Here is a 26,421-nt window from a genome sequence, read left to right as displayed (position 1 = left end):
TCAATTTAAGCTGTCAGAGCTTTATAACAAAGGTACAAAAAACATTTCTTACTCAACAAAAGGGGTGGATATTTTACAACCAAGAATACATACATACACCAGTATATACAATATCGCAATGAATATATTCTTTAAAAGGCTTAATAAAAGCTTTATAACTTCTTGCTTGAACAGTTCACCCAATGTGAGTGTGCGTTTTTAGGAAAAGGTTGCAATGTCATAGGCCACTTTCCAAGCCAAATACCAATAGATGAACAGTGCTTGGAAGCAGCATAGGTAAGAACCATAAATATTTTTAATGCACTCGTTTTTAAAAGGTGGCTCCCCGCCAGGGTTTTGTCAAGTGGCTTTCTCTTCTGATCGCAAAACAACGCCAACAGTTTGATCCATTTTGACATGGAAAACTGTAAAGCAGCTTTTGCAGGGGAAAAGTCCTTGCAAAAGAGACAAAGAGGAGGAGGGCATATGAGAGAGGGAAGTGTGAGAGTCTCTGTATGAGAGAGGAAGGTTTGTGTGTGGTGTAGGAGAGACAAGAGAAGTCGGGGGCTTGTTTGAAGTGTAGCTTGTAATGTAGTTGCCTCCTTAAAAGATAACTGATTTGGCCTCAACACCTTCAGAGGGGTCTCGCCCATGACACGGCAACCACCACAGCACGCTTGCAGGCGTTTGCAAGTATTTCTGAGCTACGAGCAGACATGGCATCCTCTCAGCCTCCAAGGAAACCCACTGGGACTCTCTAACTAGAGCTGTCCCTTTGCAGCTGGTCCTTATATACACAGTGATGTAGCTCCACCCACCCGAGGTATCAGGTGACAGCTTGGGCTCCCCTGGGTCCTTCCTTCCCACAATCTCCATTCCCCCAGCTCTAGCTGTGTAAATTCAGGTAAAACAAGTGTACATTGTGGGTGGCAGGGATGGAGGAGTGCTGCCGGTTCAAGTTTCCTTGGAAGAGGTATTTAATTCCTGCATTCTCTGCTGCTTCCTTTCTAAGAACCGTGCCCGGGCATCACTTATGGATTGGTTATCATTCCTCTTCTCCATGTTCTTTGCAGACTTGTCTGTCACTTTTTCTAAAAGAGAAAGGGGGAAACCACACACTAGAAATCAATATTGCAAAATGCAGGGTTTCTATTATTATTATTATTATTGCTGCTACTACTATCATTTATAAATTTATATACTGATTATGTGCCAATATGGCTTTTGTGCTGTTTACCACTATAAAATCAATCCATAATTAAACTGCACAATAACATTAAAACATCCTGAATTAAAAAAATGATTCTTTTCACTGTATATGTTAAAAAAAGTAAAAATGAAAACAACAAAATCACCAGCTCACTTAAACAGGTGTGTTTTGAGGATCCGGTGGAATGCCAATAATGATAGGGCCACTCATATTCCAGCAGGGAGGGTGTTTCACAACACCGGTGGGGGGGGGGGAACGCCTCTCTGTTACTACAAGCTGATAATCATAAGGCCAAGGCAGAACTAACAGGGATAGAGAACATTTCTCAGCCCAAGAGGCACATTCCCTTTTGGGAGATGCTCTGCCCATGCACTTCAGCCTTTCCCAAATTAAAATCATAAAATAAAACTACCAACTAAAAGGGGTGATTGGTTATTTCTGCCTGGGGACAACTTTCTCTCCAGCTTTGTTTACCGTGAACCATGCAACAAACTACAGGCACAGATGAAAGATTGTTTATCCAGTCTGGTTTCAAAATCCAAAATGCCAGCCCTGGGCTCCTTTGGAAGGAAGGGGTGTTTATCTAATAAATACATGAAGTAGTCAATAAGATTAACATCAGCACACAACATCATTGCAACGGGAGGGAGAATAGCCACTCAGCCAAACGTCAGGCTAAAGGGGTGCATTGTAACCATAATAATAATAATAATAATAATAATAATAATAATAATAATAATAATTTATTTATACCCCTCCCATCTGGCTGAGTTTCCCCAGCCACTCTGGGTGGCTCCCAATTGAGTGTTAAAAACAATACAGCATTAAATATTAAAAACTTCCCTAAACAGGCCTGCCTTCAGATGTCTTTTAAAGATAGGATAGCTGCTTATTTCCTTTACATCTGAAGGGAGGGTGTTCCAAAGGGTGGGCGCCACTACTGAGAAGGCCCTTTGTCTGGTTCCCAATAACCTCAATGAGGAAACTGCCAGAAGGCCCTCTGTGCTGGACCTCAGTGTCCAGGCTGAACAATGAGGGTGGAGACGCTCCTTCAGGTATACAGGACCGAGGCCGTTTAGGGCTTTAAAGGTCAGCACCAACACTTTTAATTGTGCTCGGAAACGTACTGGGAGCCAATGCAGATCTCTCAGGACCGGTGTTATGTGGTCCCGGCGGCCACTCCCAGTCACCAGTCTAGCTGCCGCATTCTGGATTAATTGCAGTTTCCGAGTCACCTTCAAAGGTAGCCCCACATAGAGCGCATTGCAGTAGTCCAAGGAGGAGATAACCAATCATTGAAAGGCACAGGAAAACAAGAAGCGAACTTATACCGAGTCAGACCCTGGTCCATCCAGCTCATTAATGTCTACACTGACTAGCAGTTGCTCTCTGCAGTTTCAATCAGAGGCCTCTCCCTGGCCCCACCTCATGCCTTCTGCTTGCAAGCCAGGTACTCTGATACCGATTGCACCAGATGCAACTTTGGAGAGGATGCCATTCCACTCCACCACCTGGGGCCACCACAGAGGAGGTCTTGTCTGAGCTTACCATTCTGCTTCTCAAGGTCCTCCTTGTTCCTCCATTTGGCCATTTCCTCCTCCGTCACCTCCTCCCGGGCCATGCTGCTCAGCTCATAAGCGTCGATCTTGTGCAGCCGGGGCAGCAGGTCCTGAACCCACTCGTAGCGGACCGGACACACCATCCTGACGTAAACCTTGGAGGTCACGAGGACATCATGGAAGAGGATCCATTCCAGCTGGGCTTCCTGATCACGGAGCTGTGGGAGACGTGTGCTTTACAAGTTATCAGAAATGCTTCGTAAAAGAGGAGCTTCCTTTCAGGAAGGAGACAGCTATCGATGGCCACTAGCTATGATGGCTATGCTCTGCCTCCAGTTATTCCTGAGCTACATTGTCCATCATTCCTGATCCCTGACACAGCTGGCTGGGGCTGATGGGAGCTGGAATGCAGCAAGTTCTGGGGGTAGCCTTTCTCCCCCTCTCAAAATAACAGAACCCAAACAGGGCCATCTGAAGTTTCAGGAAGGCAAAAGGAAGCAGTTCTTCACATACCTGAAGGAGCGTCTCCACCCCCATCGTTCTACCTGGACACTGAGGTCCAGCGCCGAGGGCCTTCTGGCAAGAAGCCAAGTTACAGGGAACAGGCAGAGGGCCTTCTTGGTAGTGGCACCCGCCCTGTGGAACGCCTTCCCGTCAGATGTCAAAGAGAACAACTACTACCAGACTTTTGGAAGACATCTGAAGGCGGCCCTGTTTAGGGAAGCTTTTAATGTTTGATGGAATACTGTATTTTAATATTTTGTTGGGAGTCGCCCAGAGTGGCTGGGGAAACCCAGCCATATGGGCAGGATATAAATATATTATTATTATTATTATTATTATTATTATTATTATTACTACTACTACTACTACAGTACAATGGTACGCTTCAGGTTACAGACGCTTCAGGTTACTGACTCCGCTAACCCAGAAATATTACCTCAGGTTAAGAACTTTGCTTCAGGGTGAGAACAGAAATCGCGCAGCGACAGCAGGAGGGCCCATTAGCTAAAGTGGTGCTTCAGGTTAAGAACAGTTTCAGGTTAAGAACGGACCTCCGGTACGGACCTCCGGAACGAATTAAGTACTTAACCCGAGGTAACACTGTATTATATAACTAAAGCAATGGAATTGGCTCCTGCCGGAGGGCAGGGGTAGCACCGATTTGGATGGCTTTAGAAGAGGATTGTACAAATTCATCAAAGACAAGGCTATCAATGACTACTACCCACAATGGCTCGGCTCTGCCTTCATGACTGGAGTTGGTAATGTTTCTGAATGCCAGCTGCTAGAAAGCGCAGGAGGGTTAGAGTTGCTCTTTTGCTCAGATCCTGCCTGTGGCCTTCGCAAAGGCATCTGGTTGGCCGCTGTGAGAACAGGATGCTGGCACAGATAGGCCACTGGCCTGATCCTGCAGGCACATCTCATGTTCTTAAAGAAAGGTAAAGGTAAAGGGACCCCTGACCGTTAGGTCCAATCGTGGCCGACTCTGGGGTTGCGGCGCTCATCTCGCTCTATAGACCGAGGGAGCCGGCGTACAGCTTCCGGGTCATGTGGCCAGCATGACTAAGCCGCTTCTGGCGAACCAGAGCAGCGCACAGAAACACCGTTTACCTTCCCGCTGGAGCGGTACCTATTTATCTACTTGCACTTTGACGTGCTTTCTAACTGCTAAGTAGGCAGGAGCAGGGACCGAGGAATGGGAGCTCACCCAGTCGTGGGGATTCGAACCGCCGACCTTCTGATCGGCAAGTCCTAGGCTCTGTGGTTTAACCCACAGCGCCACCCGCGTCGCTCTTTAAAGAAAGGTACATCCCGGTAAAAACTGCAGAGTTAAGCATGTACTGCACTGGCAGCTTCCCGACTTCCTGCCTTAAGGGCAGGACGCCTGTGTGTCTGGCCACAGGACCCCTGCCTGCATGATGAACAACACTGCCATAGCTCAGTGGAAGAACACCTGCTTTGTCTGCAGAAGGTCCCAGGTTCAATCCCTGGTGCCTCCAAGCTAGGTAGGCAAGAGACCCCTTGTCTGAAGCCCTGGAGAGTTTGCTGGCGGTCAGGTCTGACTCAGTGAAAAGTTAAATAATAATAATAATAATCCAGTGGTACCTCGGGTTACATACGCTTCAGGTTACATACGCTTCAGGTTACAGACTCCGCTAACCCAGAAATAGTGCTTCAGGTTAAGAACTTTGCTTCAGGATGAGAACAGAAATCGTGCAGCGGCAGCAGCAGGAGGCCACATTAGCTAAAGTGGTGCTTCAGGTTAAGAACAGTTTCAGGTTAAGTACGGACCTCCGGGATGAATTAAGTACTTAACCCGAGGTACCACTGTAATAAATTTTATTTATACCCCGCCCTCCCCGGCCAGAGCCAGGCTGAGGGCAGCTAACAACAGTAAAATTACAGTAAAAACATAATAGGGGAAAAGAAAAAGGGGAAAAAACAATTTAAAATACAGGTTATAAGATGTAAGTTGCCTCTTGCCAAGTCAAACCACTGGTCCACCCGGCTCAGTATTGTCTCCCTTGACTGGCAATGGCTCTCCGGGGGTTTCAGGCAGGAAAACATTCCCAGCCCTGCCCAGGGATGCAATTGGGGACTGAACCTGGGACCTTTCTCTTAAAAAGACTATTTACCTATACCATCAAATAAAGCCAGGAATGCAGAGAATCTGCTTGGCTGGGCTTTCTTCTTTATCTAAAGAAAGGTTCAACCATTCCATCCCCCCACTCCCCAGCAATTATTAACAGAAGGGGGGATCTTACGGCGGACGAAGGGTGAATGTAGACGGTGCTCCCGTGGCCGTCCATGGTACAGAACGACTTGCCTATGGATCTAAGGGCAAAAAACGCAAGAAGAGGTTGACGCAGACTTTCCAAAAACCAGCCTGCACCACCCACTGAAAGGGACAATCACGTTTCCTTGACTATTTGACAATCCGATAACGCCGATAGTCTTGGGACTTTTGTCATTTTAACCCCTGCGCAACTGTACTCATTCTACATGATTTATGTAGCTCTGTTTTCCCCTCTTTTAATTTTCCATCTGTTGTTATAATTGTCCTATCTGTTTTATTTACACTACAAAATGAAGGGACCCTGAGGATCATCTAGTCCAACCCACTGCAATGCTCAGCTGGTTAGAGCGTGGTGCTGATAATGTCAAGGTTGCCAGTTCGATCCCCGTATGGGACAGCGGCATATTCTTGCTTTCTAGGGGGTGGATTGGATTATCCTCAGGGTCCCTTCCAACTCTACATTTCTACAATTCTATGAGCTTATAGTCTTAACCTCCAATAACATGCTTATTGACAGAGCACTGAAGCCCTATAAACCAGTTAACTCCCTTTACACAGTCTCCACTCTAAAACATCACAAAGCCTTTACTCTGGTATGTTTAAATGTTCTTCCATCAGCAGTTCTGGAGGGGAGGTTCCACAAGAACTTCCCCGTCATCAACATAAGGTAAAGGTAAAAGTAAAGGACCCCTAGATGGTTAAAGTCCAGTCAAATTCAACTATGGGGTGCAGCGCTCATCTCCGCTGACAGATAGCTTTTATGAGTTGTGTGGCCAGCATGACGAAACCGCTTCTGGCGCACGGAACACTGTGACGAGTGCCAGAGCACACAGAAATGCCGTTTACCTTTCTGCCGCAGTGACACCTATTTATCTACTCACGCTGGTATGCTTTCGAACTTCAGGAGCTGGGACAAAGCAACAGGAGCTCACCTCATCGCACAGATTCAAAATGCCAACCTTCTGATCGGCAAGCCCAAGAGGCTCAGTGGTTTAGACCACAGCGCCACTCCTTGTCCCCATTAATGTAAATGTCCTTGTGAATCTAGAGAGGTAGAAATGGTAACTCATGTCCTTGTGTGTCGTTCTTTTTATCATGACACAGGTAAGATTTTTACTGAAACCCTCTTTTACCAAAATTCCCAGGATGATCGTGTGCATTTTCTACTTTTTTGCTCCTTTCAGATAAGAACGTACCCAGGGGGAGTGAAACATTGCGCAGCTGCGTGCAAATTTCAACAGGGACTAATTTCAGCAAACTTAAAATCTCGTTTTCCATGTCTGGCATCCTACAGTACTATACAGTTATTGGTAATATTATGGCTATAGTTCTGCTTGCTATTATTTTCTGCAGTTGTACATAATCTATTTCTGGATATTGGTAATTGACCGTAATGAGATTGATTGCTGAACTCCTTACCTCCTGGCAATATTGGCAAAATAACCTGCGCAGAGACATCTTCTCAGGATTTCATTCCTGGAGCCGTCAAAATGCTCTCTTGGAAAGTCTGGCAGCTAAAGACAGCGAGAGAGAGAGAGAGAGAGAGAGAGAGAGAGAGAGAGAGAGAGAGAGAATCCATAGATAAAATACATTTTTTTGTTAAAAGGAAACCTAGAGAGAGAGAGAGAGAGAGAGAGAGAGAGAGAGAACCAAGAACTGCCTTACTCAATCCAATGGAAGGTCTTTCTACTTCATGGTGAGCGAACATGGAGTTCTCCAACTCCCATCAGGCCCAGCCAGCCTGGCCAACCGCCAGGGATCATGGGAGCTGTAGTCCATCAGCAGCTGAAGGGTGCCATGTTTGCTACGCTTGATCCAGGTCAATCCTCTATTATTTCTTTTTATTTATTTATGAAGTTTATATCTCCCCCTTCCACCCAAAGGCATCCCAGGTGGCAAACCCACAAGAAAGCTAAGCCATCTTTAAAACATCCCCGAAACAATTCCAAGGCACATGCAGACTGGGAAAGATCTCTGCTTAAAAGCCGTGTTGGAAGAGGAAAGTCTTCAGCTGGCACCAAAAAGACAACAGAGATGGCGTCTGTCTAATATTTAAAGGGGAGGAAACTCTAAAAGAACACCAAAGGCCTGCTTCATATTTTGTGCAGAGTGAATCTCCTGATGGGATGGTATTTTCAGGAGACCCTCACCTGCGGAGCGCAGTCATCGACTGGGCATATAAGGGGACGAGACAATCTTGCCTGTATCCTGACCTCAAGCTGTGCAGGGCTTGGTATACCCAAACCAGGTAACTGCAAACTGGTGCCAGCCAGATTCCTCAGTCCGCCCTCCACGGGCCAATTTTGACAGTAAGTAAAGAGTACAAGAGATAGTAAAATTTTAAAAAGGTCTAAGTTTAATGAGGCTTGCATTAGCAGCTCTTGAAAGTCCGGAGCGGGGAACCTAAACGACAGCTCTGAAATCTCTGGTGTGTGAAACAGTAAATTTGTGTTTTGGAATGACTGTTTCAGCAGGCAAAACCAAAGGCAATCAGGAGTTTATTATGTCAGGGAAGGGTGCCAAGCATGAGCTTTGAAATAAAAAATTTAAGGTCTTATATATATATATATAATAAACGTTCATAAATGTACCAAGCAAACACGTACATAAATATATAAACCACATGTCTGAGGCAGCACAGGAAAGCAGCCCTGAAACCATTTTGACTCCCAAACTGACCAAATGATTTCTCTGCGAGGTCAAGGAAAATGGAAAAGCCTCCCCATTGTCTTTTCCTTCACAAATCCTGTCTTAAGGGTATGTCTGTGTATGAATAGGGTGAGCCTGTGACCTGGCTCAGGAACTAAGTATTTATCATTACAAAAGACTGGCCAGGCTCCCCAGGGTATCCAATCAAGTAAGCATTAACAGGTACCCTGCCAGACACAAGGTAAACAACACACTCAGATTTCTGTTGTAGACCGCCCTTTGTGTGATGTAGGTATGATGTGTCTGGGGGTGATCTTGGACTCCAGGGCGGGCAATTTAAAATGTCTATATAAGGGCAGGCACACCTTGGATCAGGGTCCTCCTCCTTCTTCTGCATGCGAAGGGGGCACCCTATTGCAACAGTTCAATATAGATCAGGCTTACCAGCTGCTTCGCTTCTCAGTGTTCTCTGGTTGGCCTCTGTTCTTATCTCCGACCGATGGAGAACCTTGTGTCCCCCATAAGGGAATAAGGGCAGATTTTTGTTTATTACAGCTTTAAGAAGCGTAAGAGTCGTGCAGGATCAGAACAAATGCCCATCTGGTCCAACGCACTCTTCTCACTGTGCCAAGGGGAAATCTGCAAGCAGGAATCCTGACAGCGGCCGCTGAGAGCCTCCATGAATTTGTCTAACCCTCTTAAAGCCATCCAAGTTGGGGGCCATCGCTGCCTATTTTGGGAGTGACTTCCACAGCTCTAACTATGCGCAGCTCCTTGCGGAAACCTCCCAAGGACCCCTGCGTGACACTGCGTCCCCCACCCCCGTCCCAAGACCCCCACCGCCCAAGGTAGACCCACCTGCTTCAGCTTGCTGGTGATCTCCCAGAGCTGCCCTTCCACACTGAACGCCATCTTCAGTGCTCTCCAGTGGACCCAGTTATCCCGGCACCAAGCAGACGGGGACTTGCTAAGCCAGAGGGAAATAAGCGAGATCAACAAAAGCTGTTGTTTTAAACGGAACATGGGGGGCTGCTTTCTGCAAAGCAAGATTCCAGTCCTCAAGGTTCTCAGTTAAAGGCTGGTTTAATAAGAAAGGAAGCCACCTTATACAAAGTTTATCTAGCTCAGTACTGTCTACACTGACTGGCAGTCTCTTCCCTACCAGGTGCCAGGATGTTTTCCTGGACAGAAGATGTAGCAACATGTGCGAGGAAATTAACATGTCTTCCTTCACCCTCTTTTCCTTCTGGCCCTGTCCACTGCTGACATCTGGCCCCTGCAATGTTGCCCAGAAGGGAATGTGGCCCTCAAGTTGGGCAAAGGCCCCACACCCCTAATATCTACCCCCAAAAACCTTGAACTCAACCCTACTTACAACCCTCTGTCCATCCGCTATTCTGGCACTGAAGCACAAGAGGAAAATTATTCCAGATATTGATGGACTCAATAGTCGCACCGACAGGGGCTGATGGGAATTGTAGTCTGACAACCAGGGAAGGCAGCACCTTGGAAGTGGTGACCTGGAAACCGGGCTAAACATCCCTGCTTCCTACCGATCTGACATTCTGCCCGTTTTGCAGCCAACCCCTTGTTGGCTGGTGTGATAGGAATTTTGAGGTCTTGGATATATGGTAATGTTCATAAGCGTACCAACCAAGCACATACATAGATCAGCACAGGAAGACCAACCTGAAGCCATTTTGATTCCTAAACTGAGCAAATGTTTTCTCTGCAAGGTCAAAGTGGGAAACCTCCCCATTGTCTCTTTCCTCACAAATGCTGTCTTAAGTGTATGTCTGTGTTTGAATAGGGTGTGAGCCTGTGACCTGGCCCAGGAACTAAGTATTTATCACTACAAAAGACTGGCCAAGCTCCCCAGGCAATCCAATCAAGTAACCTGCCAGACAGGAGATGAACAAGGACAGGAGAAAAACAACATTCAAATTTCTGTTTTAGACCGCCTTCTCTGTGATGTAGGTGTGATGTATCTGAGGGGTGGTCTTAGGTTACACCCCTTCTGTGATGTATGCATGATGTTTCTGGGGGTGGTCTTGATCTACAGGGTGGCAATTTCAGAAGTCCTTATAAGGCCTTGCACGCCATTTTTCTGGGTCCTCTTCCTCTCCTGCATGTGGGGGAGCACCCTGTTGCAACAGATCAATAAAGATCAAGCTTACTAGCTGCTTTGCTTCTCAATATTCTCTGGTTGGCCTCTGTTATTCTCTCCTCCCAATAGGGAACCTATGTAAGGACTCTATACGGGCTCTTGGGTACCCCATAAGGGAAAAGGGCAATTTTTTGTTTATAACACTGGGTACCTTGCTTTGCACTGTTCAAAGACATTCAGGAGAGTCGCAAAGTCGTTGCTTCCTCCCGCTTGCAAAGACAGCTCTTGGTGTCGGAGCTCAGCTTCTTTCTGAGCCTCAGGGTCACCTAAGGAAATACACTGACGAATGTAAGGTAGTCTTTCTTATGTTTATCCAGGATGGGAATAAGATGGAGATAGTAGCCAGGTTTCTGCAGCACACAGTGAGGATTCCTGAGTGTTATACGAGTGATAGATGCAGATTTTGCTGTGTGATTTCATTGTACAGAACCTTATTGTAATCTTGTATGCCAATAAAGCTTTGAGAACTTGAGAAGTTGGATGAAGTTGGGCATCAATTCCTTTTATTCCAAATTTTCAAGTGCAATCTAATGCTTTTTGGGTGCTTGCGGGCTTCTATCATCATTTCCTGGGTCAGGTGCAACAGGAAACAATGGTTGAGTAACCCAGGAAGTGTTTATTATTATTATTATTATTCATCCAAAAAAGGTCCAAGACAAAAGCTTAGCAGAACCTGTCACGTGAATTAGCAGTGGGGAAAACTGTGCCTCTGGGCATAGGCAGAGTGATTTCCCAGTCACTGTTCAGTTGCTACAGCCCAGCTTGTGGCTAGGGAAAGGGGCTAGCTGTGGAGGCACAGGGCAGGTTTTCAAGTTTGGTTTTTTAAAGTGGGCACAGATAAATGATTAAGTAGCCCCCCATCCGCAGCAACTCCCTTTCAAAGGCACCCCTAGCATGCACTGCTTTTGACTGCTGAGCCAAAGAAACCCAAAGTTAATGTGTTACAGAGATTACCCGGCACCACCAGCGAATGTGGGAAGGACCATCAAAGGACCTTTGTCCTCTGACAACAATCATTCCTATTCAAGCATCACTCCCCAGCCCAGCCCTTTGCCTGTTTTTTTCATTTCCACAGCCGTTACAGGCCTCTGTCATAGCACAGAAAACAGCTATTTCCCTCAGGGTTTCTCAGTCTAACCTACCTCGCATGGTTGTTGTGGGGACTAAATAAGGAGGGAAACACGGATGCCACCTTGAGCTATCAGGTGTTGTTGACTCAAGTAGGACCTTCCACTCTCACAGACACACCCCTTTTCTGTTTTCTTTCTCCATCTGATACTTAACATTCCATGCCTACTAAAGATGCTCAGATTGGGCTAGGATTTTGGGGGGGGGCTCCTTGTCTTTTGTTTTAATAAAAGCCTTTTGCACTTCCATAATCCCAAGAATTTCCCTCAGCACACTATTATTAGTTAGTTAGTTAATTAATTAATTATTATTTCTTCATACCCCAGCCATCTGGCTGGGTTTCTCCAGCCACTCCGGGCGGCTCCCAGCAGAATATTAATGATGATGATGATAATTAATAATAAGAATAATAATAAAGCAATCAAACATCAAATATTAAAAAGCTTCCCTAAACAGGGCTGCCTTCAGGTGTCTTCTAAAAGTCAGATAGTTGTTTATTTCCTTGACATCTGCTGGGAGGGCATTCCACAGGGCAAGCGCCACCACCGAGAAGGCCCTCCGCCTGGTTCCCTATAGCTTCACTTCTCGCAGTGAGGGAACCACCAGAAGGCCCTCAGAGCTGGACCTCAGTGTCCGGGCTGAGTGACAGGGGTGGAGACGCTCCTTCAGGTATACTGGGCCGAGGTCGTTTAGGGCTTCAGAGCTTAGCATCAACACTTTGAATTGTGTTCTGAAACATACTGGGGTCCAATGTAGGTCTTTCAGGACTGGTGCTATATGGTCTCTTGAGAAACCCTCTTGTTCTCAACTGCTGTTGGCACCCAACACACAAGTTCGCTATTAGGCAGGTGGCTTTTAAAAAAATTTAATTTGCAAGGGAAATTAGAGACATAATAAATGGAAATATATAATTATAAATGAGTTTTGAAAGAGGGTTAGAATTTGCTGAATTTGACGGAATAAAGAGGAACACAAAAAAGGGAGATGTGAGGAGGTCATGAAAGAGGGATATAGAACCTTGAAACTTAAAAGTGGATTTTTCTTTTTTCTTTTTTTTTAATTAAGTGTGTATTTTCTGTTTTCTGATTTCTGTTTTGATTTATGTGATTGATTGATTGATTTCTATGTTTTGTAAAATCCTAATAAACATTTATTATAAAAAAAAAATAAAAAAAATTAATTTGCAAGGCTAGATAGAAGTCACGTTTTCTTGATGCAAAATGATGTGGGTTACCTAGATGCACAAGCTTATTATTATCATCACGATCCAGAGCACAACAACCTCGGCTAAGGCCTTCGCAAGGAATGATCCTACCCTAAAAGGACAGTCTTCAGAGGAGGAAATGTGTGTTCTCTGGCTCCACAGCTGCCAACAGCGGCCACCCTTTCTCCCGTCCTACCTGGTCGAATGAACACTTTTTCCACTGACAGCATGGCTGCGATTGGAAGCATCAAGTCTTCGCAGCCTAGAGAGGCAGCCTTTATGACAGCACAAGTCAGGTTCGGAGGCAGAGGGAACCGCACCATGAACTCCCCCAGTTTGGTCACGTAGCCTCTCCTAAATTTTGGGAAGAGAGAGAAGATGGGTGGCGGGGAAAAAGGAATGAGGGTTAATCTGGAAATCTGGTTATCCTTCCGTTAGCCAAACATTAAGCCCTAAGCATGTGATCCCATTCCACAAAGTGACATCAGAGCCGTCACGTGACCCACTGCATAAAGTAGCAAAATGACATCAGAGAAGTCAAGGCTCCGCCCACTTCTGCCCCAATCGTAATTTTATTTATTTACTCTACTACTGAGTTGCAACCTCCTCCCACCATATTCTTGGGAGCAGAAGAAATTAGTAGCAGAAAGAACTTTTAAGTCTGGAAGCAGACACAGATATCGGGGCCTCCTACCTTTTTAGGCCTGAGAGCACATTTGTATTTTTGAGCAAGTGCACCACTCCCTCTGGTCATTTCTCACCCAGATCAGCCCACCTTCATCCCAACACACAGACAATTCACTTCATCGAGAGATCTGGGTAACAGTCAGATTCAGCAAAATGAAACCAAGCTGTGAAAAGTGCATTGGAGCTGAAAGGGGAAGTGGGAATGAGAGTCACTCTCCCAACTTCCTCCTTCAGCTCTATGAACTATTCAAGAGAGAGAGAAAAGTAACCCCACTCAACACCCCACAACTAAAGGGACACCTGAGCAGGGTGGGGTGCCCAGAGGCTTCCTGGGTGGCAGAGGAAGACTTCACAGGTGCTATTGCACCATCCAGGTGGCCCCTCTACAAAATATGCTCTGCTTTAATCTGCTGCTGTTGTTTCAATAATAATAATAATAATTTATTATTTATACCCCACCCATCTGGCTGGGGCATAAAGCCACTCTGGGTGGCTCCCAACAGATAAATATTTTTATTGATTTTTAATTTCAAGCCACACAGGGAATAAGAGCTTAGTAGTTTTTTTCAAAAAGAAGAAGAAAATATCAGCTGATGGCTATAATATGAGATGTTCCAGTAAAAAGTTCCATGTGTCAATGGAGAGTGAAAACCGGCAATCTCTTGTTTTTACTGATTTGTAAGGGACGCGGGTGGCGCTGTGGGCTAAACCACTGTGCCTAGGACTTGCCGATCGGATGGTCGGCGGTTCGAATCCCCGCGACGGGGTGAGCTCCCGTTGTTCGGTCCCAGCTCCTGCCTACCTAGCAGTTCGAAAGCACCTCAAAAGTGCAAGTAAAATAGGGACCGCTCTCCGGCGGGAAGGTAAACGGCATACCCATGCGCTGCTCTGCTTCAACAGTAGTGGCTTAGTCACGCTGGCCACGTGACCTGGAAGCTGTCTGCGGACAAGCGCCGGCTCTCGGCCTCTTGAGCGAGATGAGCACGCAACCCCAGAGTCGGTCACGACTGGACCGTATGGTCAGGGGTACCTTTACCTTTAAGGTGCATGGGAGGTAAACATGATTTAAGAAAATGACAGGGAAAATAAATGTACAGTGTGTACACAGGTGCTTAAACTTACCGGTCAATAGCGCCGCATTGATAAAGCTCCTTGAGAGCTTCCAGAATACGTCTCTCTTCCGGGCGATCCAAATAAGGAAACCTAAACAGAAAATGGGGGGAATCGAGTCACCAAAGGTTGTGGGATTCCTTAAAAAGAAGTGAAACAAGAAGATTGCCAACCCTCTTCCCTTCCCCACCCCCGTGACCCCCCGTTCAGCTCGTTGGGCAGGATGGGCACCTGATGACATCGTGGATAGCAAGGCACTTCAAGGTCAGGATGACAGACGTCAAGCTGGTTCGCCTGATCTCTGGAACCATGTGGTCAGGCATACACTGCTCCCAGAATTCCTTGCTGTATACCCGGTAGCACCTCCCAGAAGATGTCCGTCCAGCTCGGCCAGCTCGCTGCAATGCTTCGCTCCTGAAAAGAGGATCATTAACTAACGATTATCAATACATTGGCGGCTAACTAAATAACTTAGGCTTCAAATATGTGAAAGGCCGCGTCCTTCCCCACAGGCCCTCTAAAGTGTTAAGCTCAGCAGAGGGGGCCGCTTGGCAGCAACAGAAAATTATTGTTTTGACTACAGTTAACGCACAGCCGAGGGACACGGGTGGCGCTGTGGGTTAAACCACTGAGCCTAGGACTTGCTGATCAGAAGGTCGGCGGTTCGAATCCCCGTGACGGGGTCAGCTCCTGTTGTTCGGTCCCTGCTCCTGCCAACCTAGCAGTTCAAAAGCATGTCAAAGTGCAAGTAGATAAATAGGTACCGCTCCGGCGGGAAGGTAAATGGCGTTTCCGTGCGCTGCTCTGGTTTGCCAGAAGCAGCTTAGTCATGCTGGCCACATGACCCAGAAGCTGTACACCGGCTCCCTCGGCCAATAAAGCGAGATGAGCGCCGCAACCCCAGAGTCGGCCACGACTGGACCTAATGGTTGGGGTCCCTTTACCTTTAATGCACAGCCCCACACTACTTCAAAGAACAGAATTTGGAAAGAGAGAAAACAACAGGGTTCCCTTTCTGTGTAAAACATGGGTAGGCAAACTAAGGCCTGGGGGCTGGATTGCCTTCTAAATCCGGCCCGCGGACGGTCCAGGAATTAGCATGTTTTTACATGAGTAGAATGTGTGCTTTTATTTAAAATGCATCTCTGCTTTTATTTAAAATGCATCTCTGGGTTATTTGTGGGGCATAGGAATTCGTTTATTTCCTCCCAAAAAATATAGTCCGGCTCCCCACAAGGTCTGAGGGACAGTGGACCGGCCCCCTGCTGAAAAAGTTTGCTGACCCCTGGTGTAAAACAAAAGGGTCCCCTCCTTGGCCAAGGGTTTTAAGCAAAGGGTGGGCAGGTGTCTGACGGGGCTCAGCAGTTGCAAGATTCCTGCCACTGACCAGAGGGTTGGATTGCATGACCTCTGAGATCCCTTCCGAAATTCTACAAAGCCAGGATAAAATGGAATGCAGGTCAAATGAACATAGTTATATGTGTGATGTTAAATTAGTAACTAGCAGCAACGTATCCAGCATTGCTCGAGAAGACTAAAAAACTCATTTTAAAAAATCAAGGCAGTTGTAAAATCAGGGGTTAAGATCAGCACAGTTTCAAGAGGTTCCCATCCAGTTTGAAACCACGTGCCCCCTGCTTAGCTTTGCAACCGTCCCAGCAGTTTTACCGCCGCATGAAAATTTTGATCATGGTACCTTAAGAGGTGTGTCTAAATGCATATTTAGCAGACCCACAACTTTCCAAAATATATAACAGACACAAATATATAATAATATTTGTAATAATAATAATAATAGTTACTACCAACCAAAAACCTGAACCTGAATTTGCTTATTTCCTCCCCCCTCCCAGCCCATTTTCCTTTTGTGTCGTGCCTTTTTAGATTGTAAGCCTGCTGGCAGGGGCGATCTTTAAAAAGATGGCTCTGGGAGCCTTCCTTTTGGCTGAAGAGCAGAATTATAACAAATAAATTAGCTGCAGCAGCCTGTGGAGAAATTACAGGTTCCATAAGAAAGGCTGTTTCCTCTAAAATGGTGAGAAACAAACCCCACAGTAACTCAAACTTACTTGGAAATGGGGACAACCTCCAGCGTGTCCAAGCCCACTCTCGGGTTGTGGTTTAACTGCTTCACAAACCCGCTGTCCACCACGTACCTTAGAGAGAAGCTCAAATGTGATCCATGCATTCAACCATCACAGCAAGCCTAATTTCACATCAACCCCCTAAACCAGCAGTGGGGCACCTTTTGCAGCCTGAAGCCCGCATTCCCTCATGGGCACGCTTTTGGGGGTGGAGCCACATGTCACTAGTGGGTGGAGTCAGAGGCGAGCAGAGAAACAGAAGCGACTCTTAATTCTGTGCAATAGTGACCTATCTGTACCATATACATCTAAAGCAGTATCCTGCCACTTTAAACTGCCATGGCTTCTTCCCCCAAAGAATCCTGGGAGCTGTAGTTTGTTGAGGGTGCCAAGAGTTGTTAGGAGACTCCATCCCAGAGTGGTTTAGCAAACAATCCCTCTTCCCTGGGAACTCTTTATTTATTTACTTGCAAATTTATAACCAGGGACGCGGGTGGCGCTGTGGGTTAAACCACTGAGCCTAGGACTTGCCAATCAAAAGGTCAGCGGTTTGAATCCCCGCGACAGGGTGAGCTCCCGTTGCTCGGTCCCTGCACCTGCCAACCTAGCAGTTTGAAAGCACGTCAAAGTGCAAGTAGATAAATAGGTACCGCTCTGGCGGGAAGGTAAACGGCGTTTCTGTGCACTGCTCTGGTTTGCCAGAAGTGGCTTAGTCATGCTGGCCACATGACCCGGAAGCTGTACACCGGCTCCCTCAGCCAAACGAGATGAGCGCCGCAACCCCAGAGTCGGTCACAACTGGACCTAATGGTCAGGGGTCCCTTTACCTTTACCTTTAAATTTATAACCCATGCTTTCATAAAATGCAACAGGCAGTGTGGTACAGTTGTTAAGAGTGCTGGGCTAGAGGTCTGAATCCTCACTTAGCCATGATGTTCACTGAGAGAACTTGGGCCAGTCATGGTCTCTCAGCATAACCTACCCCACAGGCTTGTTATGTGAATAAAATGGTGAAGGAAGAATCATGTGAGCTCAAAAGGGGGCGGTATTCATTTTGGCCTGCCATACATATCCAAGTCACCCACCGCTCTGTTCTCAGGCCTCTGCCTCATTCTCCTGGTCAAAAAATACCCCGAACAGCTAACCTGATTCCATCAATTGTCAGAGAAGTTGCGGCAATATTTGTGGCCACCACACACTTTCGGATTCCTGGAGGAGGAGGGAGGAATATTCTCCTTTGTTGATCTGGGGGGGGGGGGAAGAGTTGTAGAGACCTTGAAACAGACGTCTGACATTAGTTCTTCAAATGGGATCATGGGGAGGAGAAATGAGGCTGTGCCTTTTTGCCCAGTCAACCTGAGTTTCAGCAAGGCACTGCCTGGACAGCTCCGAGTCCTAAGGACTAGCAACTTGGTTGGTTCACTGGCCGGTTTGTAATGAAAGTTGAGGTTCTCACAAAGCAGAACTCAGACTCACCTGTTGGCATGGAGCCATATAATGGCAATATGAGCAAGCCTTCAACAGAGCGATCCCTTACATCGAATTGGTAATCAATAGACTCTGCCTTTTGGAAAAGCAACTTGCAGGTTTTCTCAATCTCGGACTGGCCTGAAAACAAAATAAAAAGAAACAAGGAAGTCTTTTGAGGGGGACAGAGGGAAGGCTCTAAATTTTTTTAAAAATTGTCTAGCTTTGGCCAGATTCTGCTCTGCATTTGGAGCTACAGGGAACCAGGCAGAGGGCCATCTCGGTAGTGGTGCCCACCCTGTAGAACGCCCTATCAGATGCCAAGGAAATAAGCAACTACAGTGGTACCTCAGGTTAAGTACTTACCGTATTTTTTTGCACCATAACACTCACTTTTTTCCTCCTAGAAAGTAAGGGGAAATGTCTGTGCGTGTTATGGAGGGAATGCCTACGGGTCGCGGGGGGGATCTGCTGCAGTCGTGAGCAGAGGATCCATGGTTCCCCTTCCTTCCCTCCTCCATGGCTTGCTATGAAACAGCAAAGCGGGAGAAGAGCCGCTGAGTGGGGAGGAGAGAGGGACAGAGAGCCTGCTTGCTTTAAAGGAGCAAAGCGGGAGAGGAGAGGAGCCTTCTCCTCTTATACCCCTCTTCTGCATTATTAGCAGCATCCTTCTCCACACACCCCACGCGTGTTCCTTGTCCCTTGAGTGCTTTTCCTTCCCTCCCCACTTAAAACGTGGTTACAAAGCACGGATCCACATGGATCCTCAGGATTTTTGCACTGGGTCACCCCAAATTCACCATCAGATCACATAGCATGTCCATGGCTACAGCTTGCACCAAAAAAATCACGCACCCACTGTTGCCTGGGGCTGCAGTGGTGCAAAAACGTGGTTACAAAGCATGGATCCACATGGATCCTCAGGATTTTTGCATTGGGCTACCCCAAACTCACTGTCAGATCACATGTCTGTGGCCACAGTATGAACCACAAAAATCATACATCCACTGTTTCGTTTAGAATATTTTTTTTCTTGTTTTCCTCCTCTAAAAACTATGTGCGTGTTATGGTTGGGTGCGTGTTATAGAGCGAAAAATACGGTAATTCATTCCAGAGGTCTGTTCTTAACCGGAAACTGTTCTTAACCTGAAGCACCACTTTAGCTAATGGGGCCTCCCGCTGCCGCCGCACCACCAGAGCACGATTTCTGTTCTCATCCTGAAGCAAAGTTCTTAACCATAGGTACTATTTCTGGGTTAACAGAGTCTGTAACCTGAAGCGTCTGTAACCCGAGCTACCACTGTATCCAACTTTTAAAAGACATCTGAAGGCAGCCCTGTGTAGTGAAGTTTTTAATGTTTAATTCTGTATTGTGTTTTTAATATTTGATTGGGAGCTGCCCAGAGTGGCTGGGGAAACCCAGCCAGATGGGTGGGGTATAAATAAATTATTATTATTATTATTATTATTATTATTATTATTATTATTATTTACACTCACTGCTGAAACGCAAGGGGCTCCATATGCATTGACACCCCACCAGCTTCTGAAGATGCACTTGTTTAAGCAGACACTCCCCTTGATCTCCTAACCTGGAGTCACCTGTTTTAATTGCTGCACTGTTTTTTACAGGATAATTTTATTGTGTATTTTAAATATGGATGTTTATATATGAATGCCTGTGTAATGGGGTTTGTTTGGGGTTTTTTTTGCATGTTGCAAGCTGCTTATTTTTAGTCTTTATTTGCATTTAGCTGTGCATGTTAATAAATAATGAGCTGTATTCCACACTAATCAATCTCAAGAGGAGACCCATTGAAATCAATCGACTAATGGAGGAAAATCTGCTTCCATGAGTCTACTCCGAGAAAAAATTAGTCGGCTACAACGCAATAATATAAATAATAAAATTATAATACTCTGCTGCACAGTGCAAAACCCAGGTCACTCAAGAGAATCCAACGCACTCATCGTCTGACGAGAGAGCCTGCTAGCACCCAGGTGCGTTTTTATTAATATCGTAATTTCACCATCAAAAGTGGTTATTCTGCATGGGAAATGCTCACCTGTTAGAAAAACCAGGATGTCTCCGGCTGAGCCGCTCAAGTGGATATCCAAGGTGACTTTTACAGTCTGAAACAAGCAACATTAATAAGATTAGGACTGGCTGAAAATAGATCCCCCTTTTCATGCAAAGCGTTGGAAGCCGTTTCCCTTCACACACACATGTATTCATGGACTTCCTCTGCTGTAAAAACCAATGTGGGGAAAGCTACACTTTGCCACCTGAGGGTTCAGGCTGTGGGCAACCCACACTTCCTTCACAGGCTCAGAAATGCTCTCCAGCAGCCTGGGGTAGCCCACAGACCCAACAGGAGCTGCTGAGAATTCAAAACCTGTTCCTAGCTATATAAGCTCCACCCCTTGATCTGCATAGCTCCACCCCCAAATTCTATTTTTCAGCCAGACCCCATTATAACTTAGAAGAGAAGGAGAAATAATGCATTCAACGACACTTCAAAAGTCCTGGGATGCATCCTGCATTCACCAAAGCCACATTCACACATCTACAGCTCTATAGTATCACTTTAAAAAGGTCAAGGTAAAGGGACCCCTGATTGTTAGGTCCAGTCGCAGACGACTCTGGGGTTGCGGCGCTCATCTCGCTTTACTGGCCGAGGGAGCCAGCGTACAGCTTCCGGGTCATGTGGCCAGCATGACTAAGCAGCTTCTGGTGAACCAGAGCAGCGCACGGAAACGCCGTTTACCTTCCCACCGGAGCGGTACCTATTTATCTACTTCCACTTTAACGTGCTTTCGAACTGCTAGGTTGGCAGGAGCAACGGGAGCTCACCCCGTCGCAGGGATTCGAACCACCAACCTTCTGATTGGCAAGCCCAAGGCTCAGTGGTTTAACCCGCAGCACCACCCACGTCCCAAGCGTCATAGCTTTCCCCAAATAATTTTGGGAGCTGTAATTTGTTAAGGGTGCTGAAAGTTGTTAGGAAACCCCTATTCCCCGCATAGAGCTACAATTTTATTTATTATCATTATTTATTAAGTTCCCAGGGTGGTTCACCAACCAATCCCTCTTCACAGAGAACTCTGGGAATTGTGGCTCTGTGAGGGGCATAAAGAGCTTCCTAACAACTCCCAGCACCCTTAGCAAACTACAGCTCCCAGAATCCTTTAGGAGAAGCCATGACTCCTTAAAGTGGTATCATAGTGTTTTAGATATACCAAGTCAGGGCAGGAGATGGCAATAAGCCTTTGTAGGTCTAGCCATTTTCCTTGGCGACCACGTGGAGGACCATAATGCAGTGGTAAAACACTGAAAAGTTTAAAAGGTTAAAAAAAAAGGTTTTAAAAATCCTTATAATACAGATTAAAACCTGTATAGGTAAACACTGAGAAAGGCTGTTGAGCTCCCTTTGAAACTGATTTACAATTCTTGGGTCCCCAGAGAATAAAACAACACTAAAAAGGGCCTTGCCCCCTGATAAATTAGATAGTGGCTGAACCAACACCACCACTATCACACAGAAAGAAAAACAAACAAACCCCAGTTAAACCATTAAAAGAGCCTGCGGAGCTCAGCCAAGAACGACCTTTCTCGACGCCACCTTGGCTGGCAGTCCAGAGGCCCATAATGAAGAAAATGATGATTAGATGTGATTTTAATCCACTTCCAGAAAAGATTAACAGGCAAGGTGGGAGCAGCCAGAGGTTGTTAAGGCATTGGAAAGGTGCTTTCCTTACCAGAACTGAACGCAGAAAACAGCCGTACCAGTTCAGAAAACTGCTCCATTTTGCTCAAGGTTGTCTACACTGCCTGGCAGCGGCCCTCCAGGCTTTCAGACAGCAGGACGTTCCCAGCCCCTACCTGGAGATGCTGGGGTTGAACTTGGGACCTTTCTGCAAGCGAGGCAGGCGTTGCTTACCGCTAAGCCACAGCCCTTCCCAATGCTACCAGCAAGTACCGTGTTTTTCGCTCTATAGGACGAACTTTCCCCCCTCCAAAAATTAAGGGGAAATGTGTGTTCGTCCTATGGAGCGAATGCAGGCTCCTTGGCTTCAGCGATAGCAACGCGAAGCCTCCGAAGGGCAGAGGAAGCGCTCCCTCCGCGCTCAGCGTTGCTTTTGCTGAAGCCTGGAGAGCGAGAGGGGTCAGTGCGCACCAACCCCTCTCGCTCGCCAGGCTTCAGGGATAGCTGCCTGAAGCCTTTGGAGCGCAGCGGGACCTCGCGCTGCGCTCCAAAGGCTTCGGGTTCCTTTTGCTGAAGCCAGGAGAGCAAGACTCTCCTGGCTTCAGCAGAGAGGGAGAACTGCATCGCCCCTTCAGCCAAGCGGGAGGAGAAATGGAAGGGGCTCCATTTCTCCTGCTGCTTCGTTGAAGGGGGGCTGAGCAGAGAGGGGGAGAATTTTTTTTCTTGTTCTCCCCCTCTAAAACAAGGTGCGTCCTATGGTCAGGTGCGTCCTATAAAGCGAAAAATACGTTACCTCTGTAACATACGCAGAGCCGTCAGCATCCCTTGGGCCTACAAGACCACAGAACCTCTCCTCCACCGGATAGTTCCTTCCAGGAATGTCCACCACCGGGCAGTGATTGAAGAATTCGGAGAACTTGTCTGTGTCCAGAGTGGCCGACATCACCACCACTTTCAAGGGCCTTTTTCTCTCCGGCGGCTTCTTCCCTTGAAACATTTGCTTCAGCAGGCCAAACAGGATATCCTGGAAGCGGGAGGGGAGCCAAGCATCGAGTCATCATTAAATTCCCAGGGGTGAAATAAGAGGGTCTTCCCTCTTACAAGCCTTCCACCCAGACACACACACAACAAAAACCCACAGCCTGCTGCATCAGGCCAATGGCCCAATTAGTCCAGCATCCTGTTCTCACAGTGGCCAACCAGTTGCCCACAGGGAACCCTCAAGAATGATTCGAGCACAACAGCACTCTCTGCCCTCCTGTGGGCTCCAGTAAGTGGCATCTGGAAGCATTGCTGACTCCAGCCGTAAAGGCAGAACATAGCTATTGTGGCTAGTAGCCACGGTAGCTTTTGCCTCCGTGAATTTGTCCAGTCATCTTTTAAAACCATCCAAGTTGGTGGACATCACCATCTCCTAGGTAAGCGAGTTCCATAGTTTACGTGAAGAAGCAATTTATTTTCCTCTATCCTGAATCTTTCATCTGCATTGGATGTCCACGAGTTCTACAGGGAACCAGGCAGAGGGCCTTCTCGGTGGTGGCACCTGCCCTGTGGAACACCCTCCCACCAGATGTCAAAGAGAACAACAACTACCAGACTTTTAGAAGACATCGGAAGGCAGCCCTGTTTAGGGAAGCTTTGAATGTTTGATGCATTACTGTATTTTAATATTTTGTTGGAAGCCGCCCAGAGTGGCTGGGGAAGCCCAGCCAGATGTGCAGGGTATAAATAATAAATTATTACTACTACTACTGCTACTACTACTACTACTACTACTAGTAGTAGTACTGTTAGGGAGAAAAACTTTTCTCTATCCACACTCTCCATGCATATTTTTCAAACGCCTATCATGCTGGCCTTTTCCCCAATCTAAAAAGCCCCAAATGCTTTCACCTTTCTCCCTAAGGGAGTTACTCTCTCCCTTGGATCATTTTGGGTGCCATTTTCTGGCCCTTTCCCAACTCTACAATGTCCTTTTTTTGGAGGTGAAGCATCCAGAACTGTACACAGTGTCCCAAACTGTACACTTGCTTCCCCTGCCTACTCTCCTGAAGGCGATTTCAAGGCGACCAAGCAAGCATCTCTTTATAAGCCCATTCTGGCTTAGTTACCCACCGTGCTCAGACTCCGCTCGTGAGCTTCGTCAAGAATGACGATGCTGTATTTGGTGAGGTGTGGATCTGCCAGTATCTGCCGCAAGAAGCAGCCGTCTGTCATGTATCGGATGGAAGTATCCTGTGCGGTTTCAAGATCAGGCATTTGGTTAGAGCACATGTGGAGAACCTTTCTCAACCCAAGGGCCGCATCGCTTCTGGGGGCACCGCATGCCAGTGGAGGGCGGGGCCAGAGGCAAAAGTGGGCGGAGCAACAAATGTACATGGTTGTCAGGGCCTGGCTGGATGCCAAAGCGTGTTGGAAGGCTCCAGCTAAGGGACCCCCTAGCAAAACCACAGAGGAAGAAGACTCAGACCCAAAGGAGTAGTGGTGGGACACAGAAGAAAGATCAGAAGAGGGAGAAAATGGGGGAGGGGGGGTGGAAGACGCAGGAGGCTTGAAGAAGAGCCAGACACAGGGAGCCCTCCAAGGACAAGACAGGGTGCGGAAGGACACACTTGGAGCTCAGAATCTGAAGGAGAGGACAGATGCTGCAACAGCTTCACAACAGCTTCCTGATCGCTCTGCCTTGAGCTCCTTCCCCCTTTGACTCAGAGGGGGCAGGGGATATGAGATAAAGTTTGATAAGACTGATTCCGACTCGTACCTCCGAGACACATTCATCAAAGCGAACCTGATACCCCACGATGCTCCCTAAAGGGCAGTCCATCTCCTCCGCCACCCTCTGAGCCACAGACGTGGCAGCCACTCGCCGCGGTTGTGTCACGCCAATCACCCCGTGCTTGGCGAAACCTACAAAAGGGAGCAGAAGGACTTGTGAAGTTGCACAGGAAGAGGAAAGAGACTGACTGGACTAACAAACCTTAAAAAAAGAAAAAGCAGCAATTCATTATTTTATGTGGAATTGTCAGGATAAAGGACACAGACCCCTCTGGACAGAGAGACATGTGTAATCCATATATTTTGCTCTATAACTCCCATTGGTTCCAGGAGGCACAGCTATCCTGCCTGGGGCTAATGGGATTCGTATTCTAAAATGCAATAAAGGAAAATAAATATAGTCACTGCTTTTACCATATAGAAAAATATATGGTTACCTTCTTCAAATAAGTATTTTGGAAGCTGGGTGGTTTTACCACTGCCTGTTTCGCCTGTCACTACAATAAATGAGTTATCTCGAACGGCCTCAACTAATTTCTTCCGGTATCTGCAGATTGGCAGAGAGGCAAAGCCCAGATCATCTCTCCTTTCTCCTTGGTGCAATTTGGATTTTCGCTTCATCTGTACAACACAGCAGGGCTAAAGAGAGAGATACAAACACGCCATGATCAATGATGCAACTCCAGAAGGCCACAATTCTAAACAGACTTATTTGGGAGTAAGTCCCACTGAAGCACAGGAGTACTGAGAGCTGTTTGTTTGTTTGTTGTTTATTACATTTATATCCCACCTTTCCTCCACAAAGCTCAAGCATGCTGAGTGGGGAAGTAGCATCTGTTAGATGTGTTTGTCAACAAGCTCAGAATCAGCTCAGTAAAAAAGAAAAAAGGGAGGCAGCCCTACACACAACCTCTAACAGCAAGTGGCCTGATACAAATAGTTCACCAGAAGCAATGAGGAACTGACAACCCTCCAGGTCTTACTGGGCTACAGTTCCTTTTCCCCTCGGCCACTGACCATGCTGGCTGAGGCTGATGGGAGCTGGAGTCCAGCAACATCTGGAGCACCGCAGCTTCCTCACGCCTGCTCTGACTGGCAGCGGTTGCCTTAAGAGTCTCAGCTCGAGAAAGTCTGTCCCAGCCACGTCCGACCTGATCTGGGTTTTTTTTAAAAAAAGTCAGATATTGAACCTGGGACTTTTAATAATTGCAATAACCCGCCCTTCATCCTAAGGTCCCAGGGCGGATTACACAATATTGACAACAGTTTTAAATCACAAAAGGTGGCTCCTAAATATAGAACATCTCCAGTGTTCTGCATTTAGCAAAAAAACCCTTCCCATACCATTGAAGGGGGGAGAAACAGGACCCCCCCACCTTCTCCCTCCCTGAGCACACACACCTTCTGCAGGTAGAAAACCACGTGGCCCGGCCGGAGGCGACTCTTTCCCCCTTGTTTTTCCTCTCCCAACTCAAAAGCAGCAGGGAAGCGGCGCGCGCCTATGACGTTGCCGCCCTCCCTGCACAAATCACGCCCACCGCACCAAGCCACGCCTACCGCTTCATTTTCTTGCATCTTGCTACTGGGACGTTAGCGAAGCAGCGGCTCTTGCGTGCTCGGCAATTGCACTTGTTTGGGGGGGGGTGCGAGAGAGACGCTTTGCAAGAATGGTCAGGCAACCCATAATATCCTATTGGGATTTTGAATATCCTCTGCCCTTACTTGGATCTGCTTTGCACGCAGAAGTTGCCCGGTTCAACTCCACCGGCATCACCAGGCTGGAGTTGGGATGCCAACAGTCTGGAGACTCTGCCGGATTTACATACGGGCCGAGTGGGCTGCATCCCAGGGCCTCATTATTATCTCTTGCCAAATTATTATTTTTTAGAAAACAG

At 47.0% G+C, this 26,421-nt stretch overlaps 1 protein-coding gene across 2 annotated transcripts; it reads right to left on the bottom strand.

Annotated features, from left to right (window-relative positions):
- On the bottom strand, positions 1-26,033 carry DHX40 (DEAH-box helicase 40). Of its 2 annotated transcripts, XM_053366898.1 has the most exons (18): positions 25,928-26,033; positions 24,964-25,165; positions 24,513-24,658; positions 23,867-23,986; positions 22,545-22,775; positions 20,111-20,177; positions 18,054-18,185; positions 17,723-17,822; positions 16,563-16,649; positions 14,725-14,907; positions 14,506-14,586; positions 12,893-13,050; positions 10,516-10,630; positions 9,056-9,164; positions 6,968-7,062; positions 5,517-5,586; positions 2,738-2,966; positions 1-1,070 (listed from the first exon to the last, which is right to left on the bottom strand). In XM_053366898.1, the coding sequence occupies exons 2-18, from the start codon at positions 25,145-25,147 to the stop codon at positions 934-936; spliced, it is 2,244 nt and encodes a 747-aa protein (XP_053222873.1). In that variant the 5' UTR covers positions 25,148-25,165; positions 25,928-26,033; the 3' UTR covers positions 1-933. The 2 variants fall into 2 exon arrangements, with proteins under 2 accessions (XP_053222873.1, XP_053222874.1); XM_053366899.1 differs by lacking the exon at positions 23,867-23,986.
- Between the last annotated feature and the right edge of the window lie 388 nt (positions 26,034-26,421).

Source organism: Podarcis raffonei, chromosome 15 (genome assembly GCF_027172205.1).
Source record: "Podarcis raffonei isolate rPodRaf1 chromosome 15, rPodRaf1.pri, whole genome shotgun sequence".
Lineage (NCBI taxonomy): Eukaryota > Metazoa > Chordata > Lepidosauria > Squamata > Lacertidae > Podarcis > Podarcis raffonei.
Note: the sequence above shows the minus strand (reverse complement) of the source record. Positions and strands in the feature narration are given on the sequence as shown.

What these genes read in the sequence shown, in the direction of transcription:
- DHX40 (XM_053366898.1), bottom strand. Translation starts at nt 25,147, where the DNA reads ATGAAGCGAAAATCCAAATTGCACCAAGGAGAAAGGAGAGATGATCTG. An exon ending in ATATGGCTCCATGCCAACAG is followed by an intron (nt 17,823 to 18,053) that starts GTGAGTCTGAGT and finishes CCCCCCCCCCAG; the next exon opens with ATCAACAAAGGAGAATATTC. An exon ending in AAAAGTGTTCATTCGACCAG is followed by an intron (nt 10,631 to 12,892) that starts GTAGGACGGGAG and finishes GTATTTCCTTAG; the next exon opens with GTGACCCTGAGGCTCAGAAA.